The sequence below is a fragment of the Prenolepis imparis genome, unplaced genomic scaffold (genome assembly GCF_030444845.1).
Source record: "Prenolepis imparis isolate NDT839.2.m4 unplaced genomic scaffold, iyPreImpa1.0 SCAF_9, whole genome shotgun sequence".
NCBI classification, from domain to species: Eukaryota; Metazoa; Arthropoda; class Insecta; order Hymenoptera; family Formicidae; genus Prenolepis; species Prenolepis imparis.
The window spans coordinates 5,334,078-5,358,947 of NW_028141167.1; the positions used below are offsets into that span (position 1 = coordinate 5,334,078).

The 24,870-nt window shown below is 37.3% G+C and overlaps 2 protein-coding genes across 12 annotated transcripts in view; one reads left to right on the plus strand and one right to left on the minus strand.

Moving 5' to 3' along the window:
* Positions 1-24,870, minus strand: part of Dscam2 (Down syndrome cell adhesion molecule 2) — a 90,656-nt gene that overhangs the window by 19,177 nt on the left and 46,609 nt on the right. For all 11 annotated transcript variants that reach the window (XM_083046353.1, XM_083046349.1, XM_083046352.1 and 8 more), the window contains exons 2-7: positions 20,249-20,599; positions 17,121-17,285; positions 14,172-14,318; positions 13,955-14,072; positions 2,697-2,858; positions 2,111-2,394 (exon numbers count right to left, since the gene is read on the minus strand). In XM_083046353.1, coding sequence (XP_082902479.1) covers positions 2,111-2,394; positions 2,697-2,858; positions 13,955-14,072; positions 14,172-14,318; positions 17,121-17,285; positions 20,249-20,599 — 1,227 coding nt within the window. The remainder of the gene's footprint in view (positions 1-2,110; positions 2,395-2,696; positions 2,859-13,954; positions 14,073-14,171; positions 14,319-17,120; positions 17,286-20,248; positions 20,600-24,870) is intronic.
* The window catches only part of LOC145940867 (uncharacterized), a 118,556-nt gene continuing 102,659 nt past the window's right edge, over positions 8,974-24,870 (plus strand). The window contains exons 1-2 of the mRNA XM_083046503.1: positions 8,974-10,360; positions 10,668-10,717. Of these exons, the coding sequence (XP_082902629.1) occupies positions 8,974-9,957 (984 nt within the window). The 3' untranslated portion in view covers positions 9,958-10,360; positions 10,668-10,717. The remainder of the gene's footprint in view (positions 10,361-10,667; positions 10,718-24,870) is intronic.

The window sequence follows — 24,870 nt, forward strand, 5'->3', positions numbered from 1 at the left end:
CCGGCTTTTGCTTGAAACACGAGAAATTCATTTTGAGTAATTTGGCAGTTCTGTTCGTCCGAGGAAATTACTTTTCTGCCGTCGCTCCTGTTCTGTTGCGTACCATAGAAAATTCGCGCTTTTACTCTGATGTTTGAAATTATAGCGAAGCGAAACGTTTTATGTTCAGAGCGACGATGCACGAGACATATGTTTCTGAGGTCCATGTATACGTATACATTGATATACCGGAGAAGAGGTATAAAGAAAAAAAAAAGGAATTAATTTTCCTACATTCGATGCACATTTTCCGCATGCTAATAATCAAGCGTACCGATATCAATTTTATAATAGCACGATGACGTGTTTCGCGTGCAAAATCACTTTTTTTTCCCGCTGATTTCTCCTCCGAAGCCGAGGCAATCAGAGCGAATCGATAAAGCATCCGCTAATCGCGAGAACGTCGGTAACTGTCAGCCAATCGTACGCGGCTACTTCGCCGGGCAGATTTTACGAGTGAGTGGTGCTTGAATTTGGCGGAATGCATTTCGCACAATTTGCCGAGCACTCTCTTTCTCTCTCTCTCTCTCCGGTCTCTCTCGGAAATGACTTTTTCTGCAGCCGCTCCGTTCCGGCCGGGCCGCAGCCGGGCCGTTTTTCTCTGCCTCGTTCGTTCTCGCGCGCAGCGAAATTGCATCGGCGATCGCTTTGTCTCACTCGCCCGCGCACCCCCGGGATGTCCCTGCTGTTGGTGCTCGCTCGAATTCCCTTTGACGTAAATTCCGTGCATTACTGACGCTGACGAGCGAGAGACGCTAACTTCATTGTTGTTTCAAAGGCCCCTCCACCCTGCTGGTCGCCCTGTCCTGCCGCCCACATCCCCCGGAACGCCTGATCTAGATATACGGGGTGTGTCCGGTCTCTCTCTCTCTCTTTCTCTCTGTGTGGTATATTCAACTATTAGCAATAGATCCTTTAATGAATTTTTAATAATCCGCGAATATTTTACAAACGGCCCGTGACTCGTTGCGGCTTCTTCTGAAATGTTCAACGTTGAATATTCCGGAAAAGCGAAACTCTCCAAATTAAATCTCCACCGAGAATCCACTTGGACTAACAAAGTTTTTGCTAGTTCCCCTCTCGTTGATGAAATTTAACTTTACGAAAACCTCTTAATTTCCTGCATTAAATATTTCTGTAATTAGAGTTGAAAAAAAATTTTTTGTCGAACAAAAAGAACTGAAACCTTAAATTCATCGAGATAGCTGTTAAAGTAGCGGTCGATACCATAAAAGGTGGACGTTCTGTACAGGACACGACGAGATGGTACGATGAAAGGTACGACGAAATTGTACAGCTACGAAACGAGGTAAAACGCTGTAAAAGAAGATCCCTCCGCACTTCAAAGTGCACCCTGCCTCTCGACCAGCAGCGTGGCACGCGGCAACCACCGCCTCTTTGCCGAGTAATCAAGTTCTGTGTAATTCGATAGGTAGTATAACGCGGCCTGTCGATCGGTACGCTGCCAGTGTCTTCCATTTCGCTGGGAAGACACCTTTGACGGCGCTTTTCGAAGATGACGCGAGATAAAGAGAGCGAAGAAGAGGGAGAGAGAGCGAGAGAAATGAGAGTCAATATCCTGACGCAAGGAGATCGGGTCACCGTACTAGATGTCTCCTTTATTATACGATATATCCCTGGGGATGAGATGCTACGCTCGCCATCAGAGTGCTGTTATTAGTACTTTCCGCGTGAAACTGAACCGTTACATCGAAACCTTTAACGGCGTATTTAATCTGCGGAATGTTTCATGCTCGAGTAACGCTTCACTGTGTTTAAAATGAAGCCATTGACATAATATTAATTTTCGCTATATATATATAATATTTCTCTGCAATGTCATGAAAATGGCTTTCGTTTTCAACTGGATTTCAATTACGATTGATTCAAAATTGAAGTATCTATCATCCGAATGCAGATTCCAATTACTTTATATCTTTTTTTTTTTTTTTTCATTTATACATTTCATTTATTCGAAAAGGAATCGTACTTGCGACTCTTCTTCGGGAATTCCTGTGATTTGTGTGAAAGGTAGAAGACGAATGAGAAGATGAGAAAAGTAGTTACGTACCGCCTAATTGAAGTTCCGCCGATGCTTGAGCTGTATCCCCTTCCGATTTTCTCACAATGCACTGATACATCCCTCGGTCATCCCTCCCGATTCCGTTGAGCCTCAGTAATTCCGATTGCCTTCCCGATCCTGGGAGTTGCCTGCCGTCCTTGTACCACGTGATAAAGTGCGGTCCAGCTTGCGGATGCGTGCCGACCTCGCATCTGAACTCGGCGTTGCCTCCTAAGTGAACGCTGAGCAACGGAGGCGTCACTTCCACGTGAAGAGGCGCCGTCACAATTAACCTGGGTTAAAATAAAAATATCGATATTACGTCAGCTACGAGCTACATTTAACTCACACGATGTCAGGTGACGCGTGATGATGTAATGATTAAAGTGAAATAATGTAATTGAAAACACGTGGAAACCACGAAATAAAATGAAATAAATTATCAAGTCTGTAATTAAAATAATTGACTTTTGTATTGATAAATTATTGTATTGACATATAAAGAATTAATTGATTTTATTATTAAATTATTGAATTTATTCGATTAATTTTAATTCGTGTTTACTTATATTACCTTTATTTATACTGTATTTACCTTATTTCGGCACTTGCTTCGCCGCCAGGATTGGAAGCAGAACAGCGGTATACACCGCTGTCCTCTAATGTTACCGCCTCGATGGCTAGTACAGAACCAAGTAATCTAGTTCTGGGTCCGGAAAGTACCAACATTGGTTCCGCACCTGTTTGTGCGTACCACCTGCAAGCGAAAGCGTCGAGAAAATGCTTTCAACATAATAACATTTGTGAGTGCGTTACTACGTTGTTTAAAAAATTTATGGTTTTCTTTTGTTTACATAATAATTTTTAAAAAATAGCATTTTTCCTACTTTAATTGTTATGAATTAAATTATTAATTAAAAATTGTAAATACATTCGGCATAATTAAAATAAATAAAAATAATCGAGGAAAATTATCATATTTTGTTAAATATTTGTTAAATAATTATTAATTCGTGTGCAAGAAACGTAAATGTATGGAATTGACGCAAAATATCGAAGATAAAAAATATTAAATATATATACATATTTTGCCGCTTATATGGCAGCACAATTTTTATTGTCGTGCTTATTGAACGTGCATTAGAATATTTTATCGCGCTGATCGTGATATTCTTTAAGTTGTCGCATAATCGATTTTCGAAGTCATTGCAATCAGGTTCAAGTGTTTAAAGACTGATACAATCTTCAAATAGCGCATCTTTTTTCTCTCTTTTTCTCTCTCCTGCTTTCTATCACTTTGCTCTTGTCTCTCTTCTGTCTCTCGCACTCTGCCTCGTTGACGAATAATTTTTCATCAAAAGGCAAAGCAGTTGGTACAGCAAAGAGGCGGGGGCATGAAAGGAGAGAGAGCAGATCAATTTCGTTGGCTTTTCGGATACATCGACCTAGAAACGACGTTGGCATCCAGCAGCGTTTATCCCAGAAATTCTCTTGCTGCTTCTCTATCTGTAGTCGCTGACAGTTCCAGATCGGACAGCATATTTGGACTTTGGATTGTTCAGGAGCACAAGGAGCTTTCCTCGTCTTCCACACTTATAATCCATCAAACTTCGCTTCATTCCTAATTTAGAACTTTAATAATGCTGCAGGGATCGTGATGAAAATTTGGCAATATTGTTTTCATAATTTACAAAAAAATTATATATTCCAGGAGAGAATCTTCGCATATATTTTTTAAGAATATATGTAAATTGCAAAAAAATACTAATATTGTCTTGTCTAATATTTTAAATTATATTATAGAAAAAATATATTTATTAAAGTGGTCTGCAAAATAATATATGATAATAAATATAACAATAATATTTAGAAAGAAATATATCTTTGTAAAAGAATGATATTTTCTTGAAAACAAGTAAATATCACTTTGATTATTTAAATGAGCATTATATATGTTTAATAATTTTTTTGTCTTGTTAAAATAACGTGTCCCGGGGTCAATGAAATCATTACTAGAATTTAAATGTTCACGTGAAAGATTCAGTCAGAAAGTTGATCGATGAGACTTGGATCGCCGAGTCGTTAGAAGACGGAGAAGTTCGCGAGCACGCTACGACGTGTCGTAAAAGTACTTAAAAGTTGCACGTGTCCAGGAGGGAATTCAATAAATTCTGCGGAGTTCCGCGGGAGAATCTTATCCGTGCGATTTGTCCGGAGAGAGGGTGTTTCCCGATCGGCTGCCTATCGCACGCGTTGCGAACGCGGCTGTTATTTGAGAGCCGGATATATGTATCGGCGTTGCATAAATCTCGTGACAAATTTACGACGCGCCTCTATATATGTACGCATATAAATTCGCATAATGCATTCCTCTCTCGGGGCGGGGCACGTGTGCGGATCTTAATAACGCGATAGTATTTCACGAGCGGAATCGCACCGCTGCGCGATACACGCGTTTTGGTCCCGCGAGACAATCGACCGCCCCGTTGGGGAGAGGTGGCCGACTTGAAACGTATTACGCGAATGTATTTTTCATACAAGAGCTACGGCCCAGCTCCAACCGCCCGTGTCGCGATATTGCCAATAAATTTTCATTCCGCCGAGTATTTGCCCGGGCTACATCCGCGGTCCCGAAAGACGAGAAAAAGGCAGACCGGAGGGAAGTGTCTTTTATTTAGCATTCCTGAATGTAAATTATCTTAATTTTTCCATCTCGTTTCCTTCGAAAGATTTTTTCCGCAGAATCCCACGTAAAGTCTTTTTTATTGAAATTAAAATTATTTTACATAGATTTTTTGACATTATAATTTTAGACGAGTTGAAAAAAAAAGAAAGATACTTGTATTTACTTTTTTATCGTTTTTTTTTTCTTTATTCCGATTCTTTCACATCTCTCTAATATGCATAGATAGCACAAACTGATTCCACGTTTGTGCGACAAATGTGCAAGTATTTCTCTTAAGAACTGAGAGAGAAACGTATGTCGCGTATTAAAGTTGCGTCGCTACTTGCCACGCGCTTTCCAGGCAGGTGAGAAACCGTTTGTTAGATTCTTAGCTCTCTCTAAAGTGGCGAAAGATAAAGTACGTTCGATTGTAGACACGATGGAGACGAAGCAGCAGCGAAACTCGCTCGACGGAAAACGCCGAGTCGCGAACCGGCGAGAGCGAATCTCTCTTTCCTCAGGCCAGGCGACATGGAGAGCTTCCGATTGTGCCACCCTCTCTCGCGAAGCTTCACGATCGAGTGCTCCTACTTTTCTCCGATCAAAATCGTACTCTCTCTCCTCTTTTCTTTCCCCCAACCCCCTTCCCTCATCATCTCTTTCGAGCACTCCGTCTTTGCCTTTTTCCTCTTCCATTTCTCGCCAAATCTTCCCCAACCGGTCTCCTTTTTCCTTCGCGTCTCGTTCGTCTCGGGGGATTTGATCGTAATTTCTCGAGGGTGAACGGAGAGAGAGGAAGGGAGGATTAAAGGAAAGGATTGAGATCCTCGTGTAGCCGCCCTCCTCTTTTCTTCTTTGATACCGATGGTGAAGTCGCGAGATACCGGAGAGTCGGAGAAATGTCGCGCATGAAACGGTAGGCGTTTGCTCGTTCGTCAAGTGCCGATTTCCGGCGCACAAAGACATTCATCTCTGTATCATCCGATTACGAGATGTTCGAGAGACGACACTTTCTCTCTCTTTCTGTCTTTCGGGCGACGACAAGTGGACGGCAAAGTGCCGCATGTCCTTTTTCTTTTTTTCTTTCTCTCCACAGCGGCAACGAATAAATCCATTCTCAGCGCGCTGGTAACGAGCGGCGATCTCTCGCCTCGCTTTTCCGCGAGATTACTCTATAATGGGAAAAGCTGCGGGAAAAACGTGCAAGGTGCCGTTTTTCTCTTGTTACATCCCCGTTATGTGAGACTCTCTATGACGGTAGACATTATTTAAAACGACATGATTCTGTATGGCGGTGTAATACACGACATATTTTGTCTACTATTTGTTTAATTATTTTATATATTGCTTATAAAATAATGAGATAATAGAGACATAACATATAATTTTTATAATATATATATATATTTTTTTTTTATATTTATTTATTTTTTTTTATTTTTCTTTTTTTTAATTATTATATTATATTTTATTTTATTTTATTTTTATTTATTTTATTATTATATTTTATTATTATATTTATTTTATATTTATAATAAATTATTATTATGTTATTACAATATAAGAATTATGTTATCTCTCTCCTTTATCGATATTTTCGCTAAGAAAAGCTCGTCTTAAAATTTGGCTGGAAAATTTATTCTTAAATAGATATTATGGAAATATATATATTATATTTCCATATATATATATATTATATGGAAATATACACTCTTTACAATAATTAAGGGATAAAAAAAATTGTCTACAAAATAGGCAAATTTTAAACAGCTGTAATTTTGTTTCAAAAAATGAGAATTTAAATTTTAAAAAAGGGTTTTAAAGCTTGAAATCTCTACTTTCGAGAGGTCACAGATGTTTTTCATTTTCTTCAATTCTGATATTTTTTACATATAGAAAACGACGAACTTAATAAAATGGAAAATTTTCTTCTCACTGTATAGACATGTCGCATGCACAAAAAGATTTGAAAAAATTGTTTGACTTCTTCGCGTTAAAGCCTGAAGTTTTCCCTGCAAAATCGTTTTTTAAAATTTAAATTCCGATTTTTCCTTATTAAGTTATCGAGAATTAAGAGAAAATGGTAATTTTCACTTTGATCGTTCATAACTCCGTTAAAAATTATCGTACAGCAATTTTAAAACTGGATTCTTAAAGCTGAAATCTTTGTTCTCACGAGTTAAAAAAAAGTTCGGCCACTATATCATACTATAGAGCAAAGATTCAGCTTTAAGAATCCAGTTTTAAAATTGCTGTACGATGATTTTTGACGAATTATGAACAATCAAAGTGAAAATGACCATTTTTCTCTTCAATTCTTGATAACTTGATAAGGAAAAATCGAAATTTAAACTTTTAAATCGATTTTGCAGAGAAAACTTCAGGCTTTAATGCGAAGTAAAAAAATTGTTTCAAAGCTTTTTGTGCATGCGATACGTCTATACAGTGAGAAGAAAAATTTTCATTTCGTTAAAATCGTTGTTTTCTGTATGTAAAAAAATATCAGAATTGAAAAAAAATGAAAAACAGCTGTGACCTCTTGAAAGTAGAGATTTCAAGCTTTGAAATCCTTCTTTAAAATTTAAATTCTCATTTTTTTAAACAAAGTTACAGATATTTAAAATTTGCTTATTATTTAACAATTCTTTTTGATCCCTTAATTATTGTGAGGATTGTATGTAAAAATATATTTATAATATATTTTTTAATATTTATTAAAAATATAATATTAAAAATATAAATTATAAATATACATACTATATTTATATAGAAATATATACATATTTATATTTTTAATATTATATTTTTAATAAATATTATTATTGTATAAAGGTTCCAAAACTACTGGATATTCTTTTAAGACAGATTCTCTGATCAATTTGGAGTTTTTTTTTAACAAAAATGTTAGGCATGAATAATTTCTGAGATGTAAGCGATTGAATAAAAGATTTTTTGCTAAACTAAATTTTGTATAGTTAAAAAAATACTTTAATAACTTTATATAGTTTAATTAATTACAGCTGAAGTTAATTAAAAAGAATTTGAAGCTTAGTTACAAAGATATACATATGATAGAAAAAATTAAGAACCTATAAAAAGCAATGATCTCTCTCGACATTTTCGTTAAGAAAAGCTCGCCTTTAAATTGGCCGGAAAATCTGCTCTTAAATAAATATTCAGTGATCCGAGACATTCTGCATATATATGTATATATTTGTAATTTAAATATATTTGATTATAAAAGCAAAATCATTCTATACATATACTTATATACCTGTATATATTTCAATTTTTTTCGATATTGAATTAAAACATTCTAATCTTTTATATGTTATTTCTTCTATGTGTTATTTGCTCGTAAAGCTAATGTTTCAATATTTTTATATTTTAATTTTCAAAATCTTCTTTTTTAAAAAATCATTAATAACAATTTTTGACAATTTATCTAAATCATATATCTATATCATATATCTGTGCAATCTGTGACAATTTATCTATATCATATCTGTACATATAAGAAATTTGTTTTCAGTTTGTATGTTTTGAAAAATGTAAAACACATATTTACCATATATGCTAAATGAATACTAATTTAAAGGTTAGTATTTCTATATAGAGAAATTGTAATCTTTGTTTCTCTAATACATTCTTATAATTTAATTACACGTCAGGAAATATATAGAATTATAATGTGTGGTGTATATGCGTTATATAAAAAAGAATCTTAATAAACTTTAATAAAGAGAATATATAAAATATTTAACATAGGTACACACATTCTTGTAATGGTTATGTAAAATTTATATCGCATTTTATACTCTGTATAAACTTTTACTTCAAATATTTTTAAGATTGCCTATATAATGTTAGAACATTATTAGGCAGTCTTAATAATATTTGAAGTAAAAGTTTATACAAAGTATAAAATGCGATATAAATTTTACATAGCCATTACAAGAATGTGTATGTTAAATATTTTACATATTCTATTTATCTCCTCTAGATAAATGCGATATAAATTTTGCATAGACATTACAAGAATAGGTAATACTGATTGCTACTTACAATTAGTATTAATTAGCGTCTTCACGTCCTTAATTATCGTATGAATTCGATCGCGTCGCGTGTAACGACATCGTGATCGCGATCGCACGAGCGAGATTGATTTCGTTGAATCTCGCTCAACTTCATTCTTTCGATAGATCGCATGACGTCACGCCGCGTGACGTCGCAGCTCCGACTCGAGCCGCTGCAAGTTCATGCGGGCAAGTGTACGAGGGTGGATCGCGAGTATTACCGTGCGCCTTTCGACGCGAAATTTACTGAGTTTTTCGGTGTTGTCGATCGTATTCTAAGCGGGCGATTGCGCCTTTCCGGTCGTACTTCCGAATCATCGTGTCCAAGTATCGTCACGCGACGAGTAAGGCTCGTAATTCTCGTAAAAATCGTCAAGATCGACTACGACAACGGTCGTGCTGCCATCTTATTATTGGTATTGTATCAACTTCATTCCTTCGATAGATCGCGTGACGTCACGCCGCGTGACGTCGCAGCTCCGACTCGAGCCGCTGCAAGTTCATGCGGGCGAGTGTACGAGGGTGGATCGCGAGTATTACCGTGCGCCTTTCGACGCGAAATTGACCGACTTTTTCGGCGTTGTCGATCGTATTCTAAGCGGGCGATTGCGCCTTTCCGGTCGTACTTCCGAATCATCGTGTCCAAGTATCGTCACGCGACGAGTAAGGCTCGTAATTCTCGTAAAAATCGTCAAGATCGACTACGACAACGGTCGCGCCGCCATCTTATTATTGTTATTCTTCATTCCTTCGATAGATCGCGTGACGTCACGCCGCGTGACGTCACAGCTCCGACTCGAGCCGCTGCAAGTTCATGCGTGCAAGTGTACGAGGGTAGATCGCGAGTATTACCGTGCGCCTTTCGACGCGAAATTGACCGACTTTTTCGGCGTTGTCGATCGTATTCTAAGCGGGCGATTGCGCCTTTCCGGTCGTACTTCCGAATCATCGTGTCCAAGTATCGTCACGCGACGAGTAAGGCTCGTAATTCTCGTAAAAATCGTCAAGATCGACTACGACAACGGTCGCGCCGCCATCTTATCGTTGCTACTGTATCATATTTCAACATACGTTGCTCTTTAAAATTTTCTCGTGCATCGTCGAATATTCAGTGAAACATAAAATATAGTGAAGTGGCCAATTGGGGAATATCGGCGACTCCTGAGTGCGTCGCGGGGCAAGTCGTCATCGTCGTTCGATAAGGCCCTCCGATAAGTGGGCCTTGAAAAAAGCGACGCCAAAAAGGAGCATCGGTTCGCGCGCGAATAAGCTCTCGCGTTTCTCGCGTTTCACCGAAACGCGTCGAAGATGTGACAGCTATAAAACCCGGGCGTCGCCGCGCGTCGCGAACGAAAAAAAGTAACGCGAGTGTTTCGAAGCTTCTACGAGGACAGTTCCCGACGCGGAGATTCGTCTTCCACAGAAAAAAATACTGAGGATAACGACGACCTGATGATGACACCTAGAGAGGAGGAGGAGGCCTGGGGAGGCATCGGGCGACAGCGGAACAACTTTAGGGTAAATATAAATCTATTATTTATATTTTCTTTTTAATCGCACACGCGATTAAACTGTTCTATTCTTATTCATTAGATTTATTTATTTGATTTAAATGAAATTAGAAAAAAAGATCTTTACGCATCTCTCTTTTTTATAAAAGTTTGTATTTAAGAGAAATAATCTTCTTTCGAAAATATAATATATATTATTATTCTATCAAATAATAATATATCTGTTTATTATATTGTACAATTATAATTATTTGAAAATTTTAATTATTTTTTACACGTTGCTATAATTTCGATCTTATATTTGTGTGTTACAGATCACCGTAGTTTCATCGTAATTAACTCCGGCTGTTGCGAATCGATCGTGGTGAGTGAGAAATTCTTATTTACCTTTTTTCAGAAAGACATTTATGGATCGTTGAATTTCGATTTAAATAGGAGACTACAATTCTTTCGTATATGACGCATATACGCACATTATAATTTTTTACATTTCCTGGCGTACAATAAAGATGTAAAAATGTCGAGAAATAAAGATTACAATTTCTATATATAAATTCAGCATTCGAATCGTTTTATAGGCACGTAAAATTGCTATCGTTTTCGTTGAACAAATTTGAAAAACCGGCTTGCTAATTCTCCGTATTGCTCGCGTTATATTATCAGATTTTAAGAATCGTCGTCTCAAGTATTATATATATGACGAGACTCTGTGTACCGAATAGTACATACACGTACAAATACATAAACACGTCTCGGACGCTCGTTGCGCGTCGTATTTTCTTTTTCTCGAAGCAACTGTATAGGGTGGTGGTGGGAGGGAAGAGGACCGAGCTTCGTCAGTTTTCTGTGTCTGTTCAAGCCTGTTGCATGGAAAGTTTTAAGCGGTGTCTCTGCAACGAGAATTCAAGACGTAAGACGTAAGAAATTAGTTAATCATGTTCGATTATTCTTCATATTGAACTGTTAATTTCTTACATTTTACGTCTTAAATTCTCATTGTAGACACTGCTTTAACAAATCGGTCGTTGCGTGTAGACAAAAATTGAGCTTAAGTATTACGCCGGCATTTTATAACCTAAAAAGCTAAAGTGGTATCGCGTCGCGTTACGAACACTATCGGGAATGCTAAAATATTAAAAGAATCATTGGGACGAAACTTTTCGGGAGAGTCAAAGTTATCGTGTGCCGCGTATTTCAATTCGTAGATATACATATACGGGGTGATAGTAATTAGTCTTCCGGGAATCGGCGCGTATAGATAGACGTGTCGGAAGTGACCAATGAAGCGCCCAACGATCCGGCTATCGTGTTAATTAGTGAGCGCGATCGTAATTAGTTATAATTTTCCGATCGATTCGAAATTCGTGCGAGTGAGTGTTCTTCATGTGAGAAGCTGAGCTGATGTCAAACATCGAAATAAGGATAAAAGCGGCACCGAGGAGCTTGCAAATCTTGCTTGTGTACGACACCTTTGATGTCAACGACTGATGAGTCTATTTTTCTTGTTATTTATATGAATAATTAGCAGCGCGAATTTTGTTCAGTCCATTTTGAAACAAAACAAAACTTAAAAAATCTAACAATTCAATCGAATAAAAAATACAATCTTTCTCGGCTCTACACAAATATATATATATATATATATATATATATATATATATAAAATTTCAATTATATTATTTAAAGAATATTTTAATTTGTCTAAAAATGTAGTGATTTAATTTTGTGAAATTAGCAGCCTGCATTTTGATTATTTCCTTGAACTTGATTGATAAAGTTTCTAATTCTTTTTCAAAAAAATTCTAACGTTTTAAAAATAAATCAATAACTTTACAGAAATAAAATAACATTTTTGAGAATTGAAAATGTATTGTGTTATGGATTGAGCAAATTTTGAGATTATGCAAACTGATTTATTTAATTTTTAATTTGCAATGATTCGCGACTCAACCCAATTTATTCAATCGATAGCATTTGACTGCAAAGTTATAATTAGCATAGTTATTAATTGCATTTTGACAGATCTCTTGTCATTAATATATTTTGCGTAGTAGATGATAAAATATACGATTTATTTCGATCTCTAATGATAATGACTTCAGCCATCTGATTTTCGAATATATTCAACGTGACGCTATAGTATATAGGGCATTGCAATAAAAATATTTCAATTAAAAAAATTTATAAGGCATAAATTTATTGAAAAGATTTGTAACATTAATTATTTAACAACGAATTGAAATTTTACAAAATAATATTAATAGATATTCATTTTTACATAATTTAAATATAATTCGCGAAAAAGCAAAAAAAGAGACAGATATAAAATTATAAAATTATATATACAAATAGATATCAAATTAATTATAAATTTAAATAAATAATTTGAAAGAAAGAAAATATGTCTTTTCGCATAGCACAATATTAATTTGTAATAATTAATTGATATTTTCGATTTCGATAGAAAAAAATGGTTATTTCGATGTTTGTCATATGCGACAAAATTCTCAATTTTCTAGTCTATATTATCTTATTTATAACGTGTACAATAGTATAGATTTGAGATATCAATGATCGTATTAAACGTGATCTCGTATCGGGAGAACTAAGGCTATTACAGGCAGTCGACCGGCGATGCACAGGCGATCAGCTGATCGCATAGTCATGTGTTCGTGGCGCGTAACTGACCTGCCTCTACTATATATGCGCGCATGAGTTCTTCGAAGCGTTTATATGTACACTGATTGTGAGAGAATTTTCTCTTAGAATTTACCCTGAAAATCATGGTAATCGTGGGACAATATGGTATGGAAAGAATTTTATGAGAATTTCTCTGATTAATATTTATCACAATAAAAATAATAATATCTATCACAATAAAATATATATAAAATGCATAGTAAAATTAATCAAACATATTTTATATTTTATTGTGATAGATATTATTTTTATTGTGATAAATATTAATCAGAGAAATTCTCATAAAATTCTTTCCATACCATATTGTTTCACGATTACCATGATTTTCAGGGTAAATTTTTAGAGAAAATTCTCTCTGTGTATATACATATATACCTATACTGGATTGATGAATGAATGTCCAATCAAAAAATTGATTTAAAATATTTTTAGAATATTTTCTCAGTATCTGTGTTGTGTTAGTTTTATTTATTTTTAAAAATTAGAAAATTTTGTTGACAACTATTAAAAATAAATAAAACTTTTAACACAACAACAATATTGAGAAAGTATTTTTAAAAATATTTTAAATCAATTTTTCAATTCTTGCTTTTTCTATTACGATGTCACAAATGTGACATATCATGATTAAAAATTAATTTTCTCTATTTGCTATCATATCTTACAATTAGGCACAACATAATTACTCATATTGAATATACAGATTCTCGCGAAACGATTGCAAAATGAACGCTTATCTAATATTTCCTGATTTCTTGCACACGATAAAATTTATTAATTTTTAAAAATAAATGAAACTTCAACAAAATAAGAAGCGATTTGAAAATCACGATTAGGCTTTAGCGATAAGAGTATTTTCTTTCGCGAGACGCGCGTATGGAGGGTTTTCGCAAACACTTACCGATATTCAGGCGAAGGGCAGGCTTGCGCTACGCAGACTAATGACGTAGACTCGTCTTGGGCGACGTGAACGACGCCGGAATTTTCGAGTATCACGGGAGGCATTACGCCTCTGTGATCTGTGAAGCAGAATGCAGAAAACTCAGTGCGTCACAAGCATTTCCCAGCGATGCGCACAGTAGTTTCCTTTAAAACTTATCGACGTTACCGAGACTCACCTGCTATCCTAATGTTGGCCATAGAGCTAACGACCACTTGTCTCGTGAGACGGTGCATCGTACGGCATCTATAGCCGTTCAGCTGGTCGCTGAACTCGAGGCTGTGTACCAGAAGCTCTCCCGTGGGAAGCAGGTGGAACTTGCCATCTATAAAATGTAGCGATCGAAAGCCATCATGAAATGTCAAACGTATCGAAAGAAGATCGTACGATATACAGGATGTTATACAGAATATGTCCTAGAAAACTTACATAAATAGTAAAATATTTTCTATCAAATTTTTTTTATAAAGGCTTATATATTTTAGCTTGAAATATTAAGATGTAGTTTCTCGAAAGTTTTACTGATAATAAAAAATAGATATAAATTCGCGAAAATATTTCTGACCGATAAAAATTTTACAAGTATGAAATCATCCTGTATATTATACTATATATTATAATTCTATTAAATTATTAATTGTTGCTATTTTTTTCTATTTAATATTATATTTTGTTTCGCAATTAGTCGCAAAATTCGCGAGCCGGAAATGTTTCGGTAGAGTTCCGCTCAACGTGCATGAATAATACACGACTTCCTAATCGCGTCGTATTATTCATATCTGAATGCGCGGCAGCAATAATTGGGATCAATATTTTCCCGATTAAACCGTGCAGTATTATCTTTAACGATCGCGATAACGCCACACCCTGCCGGATTACGATATTTTTGGGGGGACACGACTGTACTCGCTTGCACGATAATTACGCTAATTCCGCGGTTTCACCCTTGTCCGATCTACGTGACGTAGGAGTACCCCGTTCTTGCCCAAACTAAACTCAAGGTTTCCTTAGATAAGCCCGGGTACGACGCTTAACGACCACAATTATCCTAAACAGTTGCCCTAGAAACTCGAATCTTTTTGGGATCTACGAATCCGTGATTAGATTTTGCGTGCACAATGTTAAGTATACGTCGTATCTATACAGTACGAGAATTGCAAATATAAATTAATCCGATTAATATCAAAATTATTCCAGTTTTTTATCTGCAAAATAGATTGAATTTTAAATATTGTATGCTTTCGTAAAAGCTATTTTTATTTTATTTTATTTTGTCTCACTATTGATTTGAATAATTAATGTTTGGATAAATTGAAAGAGTATCTAATGAAAAGTATACTTATAGAAATATCTAATACTGAAGTTTAAAAAGCGTGCTTGAAAAACGAACTTGAAACAACTAATTAACGAATCTCGTTATTTTCTCTCTTTGTGAATTCTTATTTCTTCAGAAATTTTTGGGAGTTTTCTTTAATATTGCAATGCATTGTGTGAAATCTCTTTGATAAAAAGAATTCACTTTTAATTCGTCACAGAGACTGTTGCCAAAATATTTTTCGGTAGATTGGTAGCGTAGTCAAAAGTTTTCTATACATTCAATACGAAATATAAAATAAAAACAGAGGCGACGAAATATTTTTGCGTTTATGTACGAAGATATTTTGCGCATGAGAGATGCGTCTCTATACTCTTGCCGCGGTATATAGGTTATACATGAATACTCAGTGAGACATGATAGAATAGGGTAAGAGCAGCAGCTGCGAGATAAGGCAGCCTTCTGAATAGATTGCCCGCCAAATCAGGTGGACTGAATGGTCTATGTAGTTTAGGTATTACATTCGACAAAGAGCCTATAGCCACGTGATTCCATTCAAGATAGATACATGTACATGTACGTGCGTAGATAAGCCGGGAGTTATATATAATGCAGCGAATTACTAGTTCTAACTGATATCGACACAATCGCGACAACGCATACGGTGGAGGGGAAAAATCGCGTACAATATATAAAAATTATTACATTGAAATAATTATTCCAATTATAATATTAAAATTGTTTTGTATTTACAATTTATTAAGATGACTCTCTCTCTTTTAGAGATTGCTATGCCTTTATAAACGAAAATCCATAAGCATTATATGGTACAGACACAATACTTTTGTTGTAACTAGAATTTCAACTTAATGATTGCTAATTACGACTATTAATAAAATTGCGGAACGCAAAGTGTTTAATTAACATGTACAACTCTTCTCTATCTCGCGTCCTCTTGTGTATGCAATTTTCTGGGAACGCGGCTCAGCGTTTACAGCAAATCTGATTAATCTCTGCGTGCTACTAATGAACGGATGTTCTCGGCGAGGTCGGCGTCCCCGACAATCCCGATTCGTGCATCTCTCTCCGTGCATTGCGGAAGGAGAGACGCCGGCATTATTGTGGATATTAAATTTCAGCGGCGAGCGTCCGCGGCGGATATTAAATTTTAGTTCTCGTAGGCAATGGCCACATGGCCGAGTATAACATCGCGTACCAGTGACCGCGCTAAAATCGCCTCGTATTGTCACCATCGCATATGTAATTCTTTTTTCGTTATTCACACACCCACTGTTATCAGCAAAAATCCGCCCAAAATATTTCCCTGGTTCGTATCTCTCAGTCTTTGTTGTACAAAGGCTCGGTTAACGAAGCTATTCGGAGAGCCAGTTATATTTAATTAAACTGGAAACATTTGGATATATTTTTAAAAACAAAAAATTTATTGAATATTATATTAATATTTATATTATTAGTATATACATATATATATACTATTATAATCAATAAATTTTATTTTTATAAATATATCTAAATGTTCCTAGTATAGTGTATCATTTTATCTTCGTAATGTGACTTAATTCTTATACTAATACATCTCGCGGAATCGCAAAAAATTAATTTTTCTACGAATAATCTTTACCGTGTGAAATCAATTTTATGCGGATATAATGAAACATTATGCATTTGAGATTATTTAATTAGTTTCTTTAGTTAATTTTTTACATCACAAAGTATTTAAAGTTTTGCGTTTTCGCATATTGTAATATGTCCATAAAATATCCGTGTACCTAGATTCTTATAAACATTTACCTCCTTGTAGCGAGGGATATATGTAGGACGAAGGCTCATGTAGCCAAGATACGACGCGCACCAAATCTTTGACATAGCTGGGTATGATGCAGCGTAATATCGCGGTACATCCCCTCGATGCTCCCCCCGTCACCTCCACGTCGACTTTGTATGCCTGAGCCACCACTGCAAACAGTAATAAAATTTTGCATAAAGCCATGTGTTTCAGCAATTGTATACAAATTGCAAAATAATGACTTATGTAGCATGCAATTTTTATTCAAACTTCTTTGCTTAATAATAGAAATTGATATCTTATCAAAAGAAAACTATTTTTTATATTATACGCCAAGTCTATAATTATTATGATGATACACTGAAAGAATTTTCTTTTAGAATTTACCTTGAAAATCATGGTAATCGTGGGACAATATATGATATGGAAAGAATTTTATGAGAATTATTAAACTGCATAGTAAAATTAATCAAACATCATGTTTTATATTTTATTGTGATAAATATTAATCAGAGAAATTCTCATAAAATTCTTTCCATACCATATATTGTTCCACGATTACCATGATTTTCAGGGTAAATTTTAAGAGAAAATTCTCTCTGTGTATAATTTTGCATGACTCTTTTGGGGAGGGTTTTGATTTTTAATTATATTTTATCTTTCCAAGAAAATGTATAATTTTTCTTATAAAACTCGGACGTTTTATAAGAGGTCGATGCTATACAAAAGATTACCATTATGTCGAGCCAACACCGCAATCAACGGAACAGGGATTCTCGTGTGTCTATGCTCTCTAATTGCCGTCGTAATGAAAAAGCAATAGCAGGTACTCCGACAGTCTCGTTTTCAATTACATCGCGCGCTTCCGCCGTCGTCTCGCTACATCGTGAAAGCGCGTTATCCCTGTATTCGCGGGTGTACGTACACTATGTACATACGTACACGTCGTTACGACGCAAGCATCGGATGAATCTCGACGTCGCTCGGTGTCGGGGATGCGCCGAGGCATGAGGCGACGCGAGAATATAACGAACGCCTCGGCGTCGTCCTCAGCGCGTCTGCCGCGTCGCATCACCCCTTCCTTTTTCTTTTTCCGTCCGTCCGTTCGTCGTCGTCGTCGTCGTCCTCTCGCGCTCTCGAGAGGCACCGTCGTACTCTCTTCCGGAGATTTTATTTACGTGGAAATTCCAAGGGCGACGGCCAGCTCTACCACCAACGGCGCAGTCTGACAGGCCGACGTCGCGACGCCGCGACGCGGAGACCAATCCCCCTCTCTCCCCTTATCCCCCGTGGGTACGACACTCTGAATTCCCTCGTATACGAACCTCCCGGATCGCGCGAGGACTTTGTCTCGCGTTTTTCTCCCTCTCAGCTTCCTGATTCTTGCTTCTTCCGCTCGCATACCGTCGTTTTCTCCGTACGTTTTGTGACGCCCGCGAGAAAGATCACGTTGGATCTCGATAGCGACACTCGGGGGAATTTTTTAGAGAGGTTGAATTTCTGCACAAGATGTGTACCGTGTTTGTGATAAATTGTGGATATTATTTTAGAGTGATCAGATACATACATTTACGCGAAGATTTATTTCTTATTTTAAAGTCTTGAACTCTCAACATGTAACTATTTCGCGTATGCTCTGTATATATCTGATATATAGATTTCTGAGAATCTTTTTCGTGCTAAAATTATTACAATAGCGTCCGCAACTTTTAACGCAAATCATCCGCGTAAAGTACGTCCGTTTCATTGAGCGCGCGCGCGTGCGCGCGGGGGATAGAAATTTCTTTCGTTAAACCGAAAGAGCAGGAAGTAAAGTTTTAATTAACGGTCACACGTCCGGGCCAGAACTTTATGGCCGCGAGGGGGTTAGTTGAAAATCCTGAAAGCGCCGAGTCGACCTCGCAGCTGCCACGGATTTGCATTCAGATTGCGCTTTTTTTTTAGAGGTAATTACACCGTGCACTGCGCGACCGGAAGAGGGATCTGCTCGCACCTCATCTGCATTGGTCCCGCACTCGGCGAACCTCGTTCAGCTCTAACACGCCTGTTTCACACGGGTGGGACTTGGTCCTTTCGCGCGATCGGCATTTCCTTTCCGCACGAGCGATTGGATTGTGTTCGCGTGTGAAAACTACCATTTAGAGGAAATGTTTCTCGCGGTAAAACAGCTCTACGGAAAACAATTGGGAAATATTACTTTTGAACCGCTACATGTCCTACATGATAATAGTCAACCGTTAAAGTTTACGATAATGGTATAATTTTGCAAGAGACACGAAGGTACACTTAAATTTTGTTCGGAAAATAACTTGTTTGAAAACTTTTTTTCACAAATAAAAAATCAATAGATATATTTTTATAGTTGAAGGAGAAGAAGCTATCGAGTTTATGCCCTTATTTTTCAATTTTATCGAAATGTATTGTCAATTATTTCTTTAAGTGGAGCTAGAGGAATGTTATATAAATTCTTTTGTGCAGTGTCATTGTAATGTTTTTGCGGCAATCCAATTGCATTCGGACGTATACGATGCGAGCGTTCGCGGTCCGATTGTGGCCTGTGTGAAACCGGCCTATCCACGATTCCGCGTTTTATCGCACGTGAGAGGCAACCCCCTTCCCCTCTTTCCCTGCCCGCTCTGCTGTCGCAATTACTGTTGACTCGCGCCAAATATTCGCGGCATTCGCGTAATCCGCTTAATAGACTTTTCCAATGACCCGGCCGCGGGCAAAACTCTAATATGATGGCTATTCCGATTACGCGTTTGCCGTTCCTTAATTAAAGGATACCTCGGTAAATAACGGATGTAATTGCGCAGGCGAGCGGCGCTAATAACAAAGTCGCAATGTTATCTCGCAAACGATTCCACAACAAGAACGATAAAACGTTTGCGACGTTTGACGATAATTGGACTCGCGCAACAAATGAATGAGAAGATTTGCTTCATAATAATCATCAACTTTTGGTCTTTATTTTTGTCATGTATACTTTACGCAACTTAAAAGAAATCAACTATATATATTTTATATATGTATATATTTAAATATTTTATTCGAGAAGAAATTTTTTTATCATCCTTGATAGCGTTTGACGAGTTTCACAATTTTCGTGGATCGATATGAATTTTTTGCTCACCTGCTCTGACTTGTACATCGCGACTGAGCACTCTGCCGACCGGATTGCTCGCCACGCACCTATACGCGGCGCTATGAACGTCCTGTCGATAGGCCGCGGCCGGAAACGGCAGAAGCACCAGAGTACCATTTCTGAGCACTCTCCGCACGCCCGACACATCGTTCACCGGATGCCCGTCCGCGGTGGACCAGTCGATGTTGGGCGGCGGACTTCCGGAGGCCGTGCAATCCAACCAGGCGCCGCTTGAATTCGAGAATTCGATCCTCGATGGCGGTTCCAGCACGAAACTAGGGCCGCGTAAGTGCGCGTCGAAGCCGTGCCCGCTCGCGGACGTTAGTATAGCAGCTGCACCTGCAAAAAGAACCATATTCTTTTATGAGATAAGATTACGATATTCTAGATAGAATGAAATCTATAAAGTTGCGGGACACCAACACACCCTCACACGCACATATAGCTAGGGAGTAGCTGGGGAGATTTCGATATTTCTATCTCATTCTTTGGTGAACGTTAACGGACAGATTCAATATAACACATGATAGATATGGGAGATACAAACTCATAACACACGACAGACGTTGCGCGAGAATACTTCGAAGCAGCAGTATTGGAAGGCCGGAAGCGAGGGATATCACGTTGACGGCCAGTCGTATCAAGCGGAAAACAGTTTGACAAGTTCCAAAGTGGATTAATCAACGTGCTTAGCGTGCCTAGTGTCGCCGATCGAACGATGCCGTTGCAACCAATACGTCGGGCAAGTTATTCTCCTCGTGTAGTGCGGTGCGCGCGCGAGAGACACCCACTTCTCGGCGTAAATGCTTTGATCGGGGGCGTGAAAGCTCGAGTCAGCAACTACTTGCCGGCTCCTCTCTTCTATCGTTAGCGGGCGCCCGTTTATTAACTCTCTCCACCCACCCAAGCTGCATCCTCCGTGTCAATGTTATGGCGAAATTTGCTGCGAGTCATAGGAGTCGCGATAAATTTCGGCTCGTTCGTACAGTTAGCCTACATAGCTCGCGCTTAAACTTTGAACTGCATTGACTTACACTCTCAACTACTATTATTCGGATAAATGATCGTTACGGCGGCGTAAAATAATTTTAATAAATAAAATCTTTTTGTAATTCACGCGCTCCTATAAACTATCTCGATCGATTTCTGATATAATAATCGTTATCAATTTATAATCGTGTTATCTATTTAATTCTCCGATATTATTTTTGAATTTATAGTCGATATTAATTTTTTGGTCTAAATCCATGTCGCCATTTTTCGCTATCAATTTATTATTGTGCTATCTATTTCGTTCTCCGATACATTGTTTTTGAATTTATAGTCAGTATTAATTTTTAAGTCTAAATCCATGTTGCTATTAATCGCTATCAATTTATAATCGCGCTATCTATCCAATTCTCCGATACATTTTGAATTTATAGTCAATATTAATTTTTTTTGTCTAAATCCATGTCGCCATTCTTAAAAGCTCGATTAAACTTTAACGACCCAACTTGCATCTATCTCTCTCAATACTTTTGATTTATTTAGAAACTAATAAACGTTGAAACAAACGCAGCTAATTGCGCTGATTTACTATTGAAATTGCAGACGAATAGGTATAAAACGGAACGGTATTCTCTTCTCCGTCCCTTCACTTCTCAATACTATAGAATAGTATAGAATATCTCGATCGCGACAAGATGCGGGGCTCGGAAAAACGCGAAACTCGTAACGACATTTGCGCGGGCGCCCATTGTAATTCGTTTATAACGACGTTCGAGAGAGAGAAACACGCGGCGAGTGTTTCGACCGAATTTTGTAATGCCGTCGCGCGTGCATTGCATGCGCGCGGCATACAAAATACAAAGTATGCAAATCGATATGCGCGAGTGAGAGAGAGAGAGAGAGAGAGAGAGAAAGAGAATTGAAATCCTCCATCGTGGTGTCCGGCAATTACGCTCGCCGTCACGCCGGCCAGTTTCCGGGAATTCTCTCTCTCTCTCTCTCACGCGCGTGCACGCTACTTAATTACTAATTCCGCGCGAGTATTACGCTGGCGTTGCTCTCTCTCGGGCGAAATTCCGCGCATCGCTTTGCCCAAGCGACGTTGCGTCGATTTTCGAAGGCGTCGCATCGGCCGCCTTAATTGGCAGAAAATTAATTACACATTGTGTATACGCATTCGACGTCGTTAACTAGAAATTCAATCGGACGGATTGCGTCAAAGAGAGATTAGTAATTTTTGTAATTTACGACGAGCGAGGAAACTTGAATTCATTTTATATTTATAATATAAAAATGTAATATGCGCGTCGCGCAATATATACGTGAAAATTTTTGCTGGGTGGGATATTTCGTTCACAACACCTTTCCATGTTTATCCAATTCGACGTAGCATCGATTTCTATGCTTCTCGTGACCTCATGGAGATATTTCGAAACATCTATACAAATCTCACTGCGTAGCTTAGCTGCTGCACAGGTCGGATTCCCGTCAACATCCCGCTTTTATGACGCGTCCTCGTAGAGATTTACCTATTGACGTGGAAAATTGAGGAGTTGGAGAAGAAGGAGATCGCGACGAGCGAGGTAGCGCTAGCAAGATTGAACATGCCGGTAGATGCTCAAAGTGACTGGCCGAAAGCGTAATGTTGAAACGACATATAGACGAATAGAGTTGGGTAGCAAGTAGGAGGTATAAACGGAAACCCGAAGGGAATACAAACGCGGGTGAGATGAGACAGAGAACGAAATAGAGAGCAAGAGAGAGAGAGAGAGAGAGAAAGAGAGTGTGAAAGGGGTGAAGGGGGTGCAGGTGTCGGTGGGTAATAGCTCCCTATTACGATAACGCTCGGCTAAGCCGGCTAATCGGTTCCGCTTATGCCGATCGGCAAATTATTAATCACATTGCGCGTAGATTATATGCGTCTATGGCGCGGTGGCATTTGCACTTCGCACCGCGTTTGCCAGTCGCAGTTGCACGGGCTTTTAGCGTCGCGTATTTATCACGTTTGACACATTTTATTTTTTACCAGAATAATATATGGTAGATACCGAACTCTGTTGCCTTTTTCGTAATTTTGCATAATCCGGATATATTATCTTTAAAATGTTGGACATATCTTTTTTTTTATAAGCGCGAGCGTTGAACGAATTATTTCCATTTGTTCTCTCTCGAGACTACTTTGATGTGTTATTCTAATTTTACGTATCATATAATTAAATTATTATATAAATTATTACACAAATTAATTACAATTCAATTATCACAAAAGTAATTGATGTGTATATATAGGATTAATGTACTATTTAATGCATATTTCATTTTATGTGAGTGCGTAGTTTATAGTTTCATAATTACATAAAATTTAATATGACTATGTTTTTTCATATATATATATATATATATATATATATATATATATATATATATATAATAACACGTTGCGTCATTAGGATTTATTTATTATTTAACTACAAATTAAAGGAGATATCTTTTTATTGAAATTAATTTTTAATTAACCTTTACGACGAGTTTATCCGTTTCGAGCTTATAAAATTTTTAAATTTTCAATAAACTTTTCACTTAAGGTAGGAAATGTATTATAGATTTTAAAACACGTTGAAAGAACTATTAGATATGGGAATCTCTCGGCTCGCGGTTGTTTCTCTTGGGAGAACCTCTCATGGTTCTTCGGTCAGTCTCCGAAATCCGAACACAAGCGGGATTTCTATCATCTGCCTGGATTTCGCTCTCTCGCCACGAAGCATTCGAATCGGTGGGTTCGGTAAAAGGAGCTCGTGCTACGAACCAGGAATCAATAGGCGGAACAAACTGTGTAGGTGGGTAGAGGTCTCCGGTAAGATTGAATTTGCAGACTGCCTCTCCGAGAGTTCTCGACGAGGGGCGAATCCCGGAGAAAAGGTGGAGGGCAACACCGCGGGACTTGATAAGAGTCGATCTCCTCCTCGCACTAACTTTCATACCTTTCCTCTTTTTTCGCTCTCCCTCTCCCCTTCTTAAGAGAGCTCCCAATGTTTGCTCTGCCTATCAAGACGGCAATTATTTGATCCGGCTAGTGAAATGTATTCCTTGAATCTTTCCCTTAGTGCTTTTCCTTCTGTTTACTAGTGTTCGAGAATGATTCATCAGAATTTAATATACTGTGGATTTTTAGATTTTTTTTCGAAAACGTGATTTTGCATAATGTAATAAATATATTAATGATTTAAGATCGTTTAAGTGCATTTACACTGTTGACTTGAATAACTAAAATTCAATATCTTTGAAAAACTTTAAAAATAGTAGCAATTGTTAAATATATAAGAGAATAATTAAAAGAAAGAACCACAGAATTTTTTAGTTTTGGAACTTACAATTTATTATTATTAACAAAATTCCTTTTTACATATTAAGAAAATAAAATGCCATTTTAACCTGAAAAATCTAGCAGAGTAGTCGATTTTTCATTTCCTTTTAGAACATAACAAACAAGAGTTAGTAAACGAAAGACGACATTGATGCCCATGGGAAGTTTAGGAATTGATAGAATCGGTGCTAGTTTGCACAAAAAGAGGGAAAAAAGGGGAGGGCACAGGGGTGCGCAACGAGTTATTCTTGCCTCC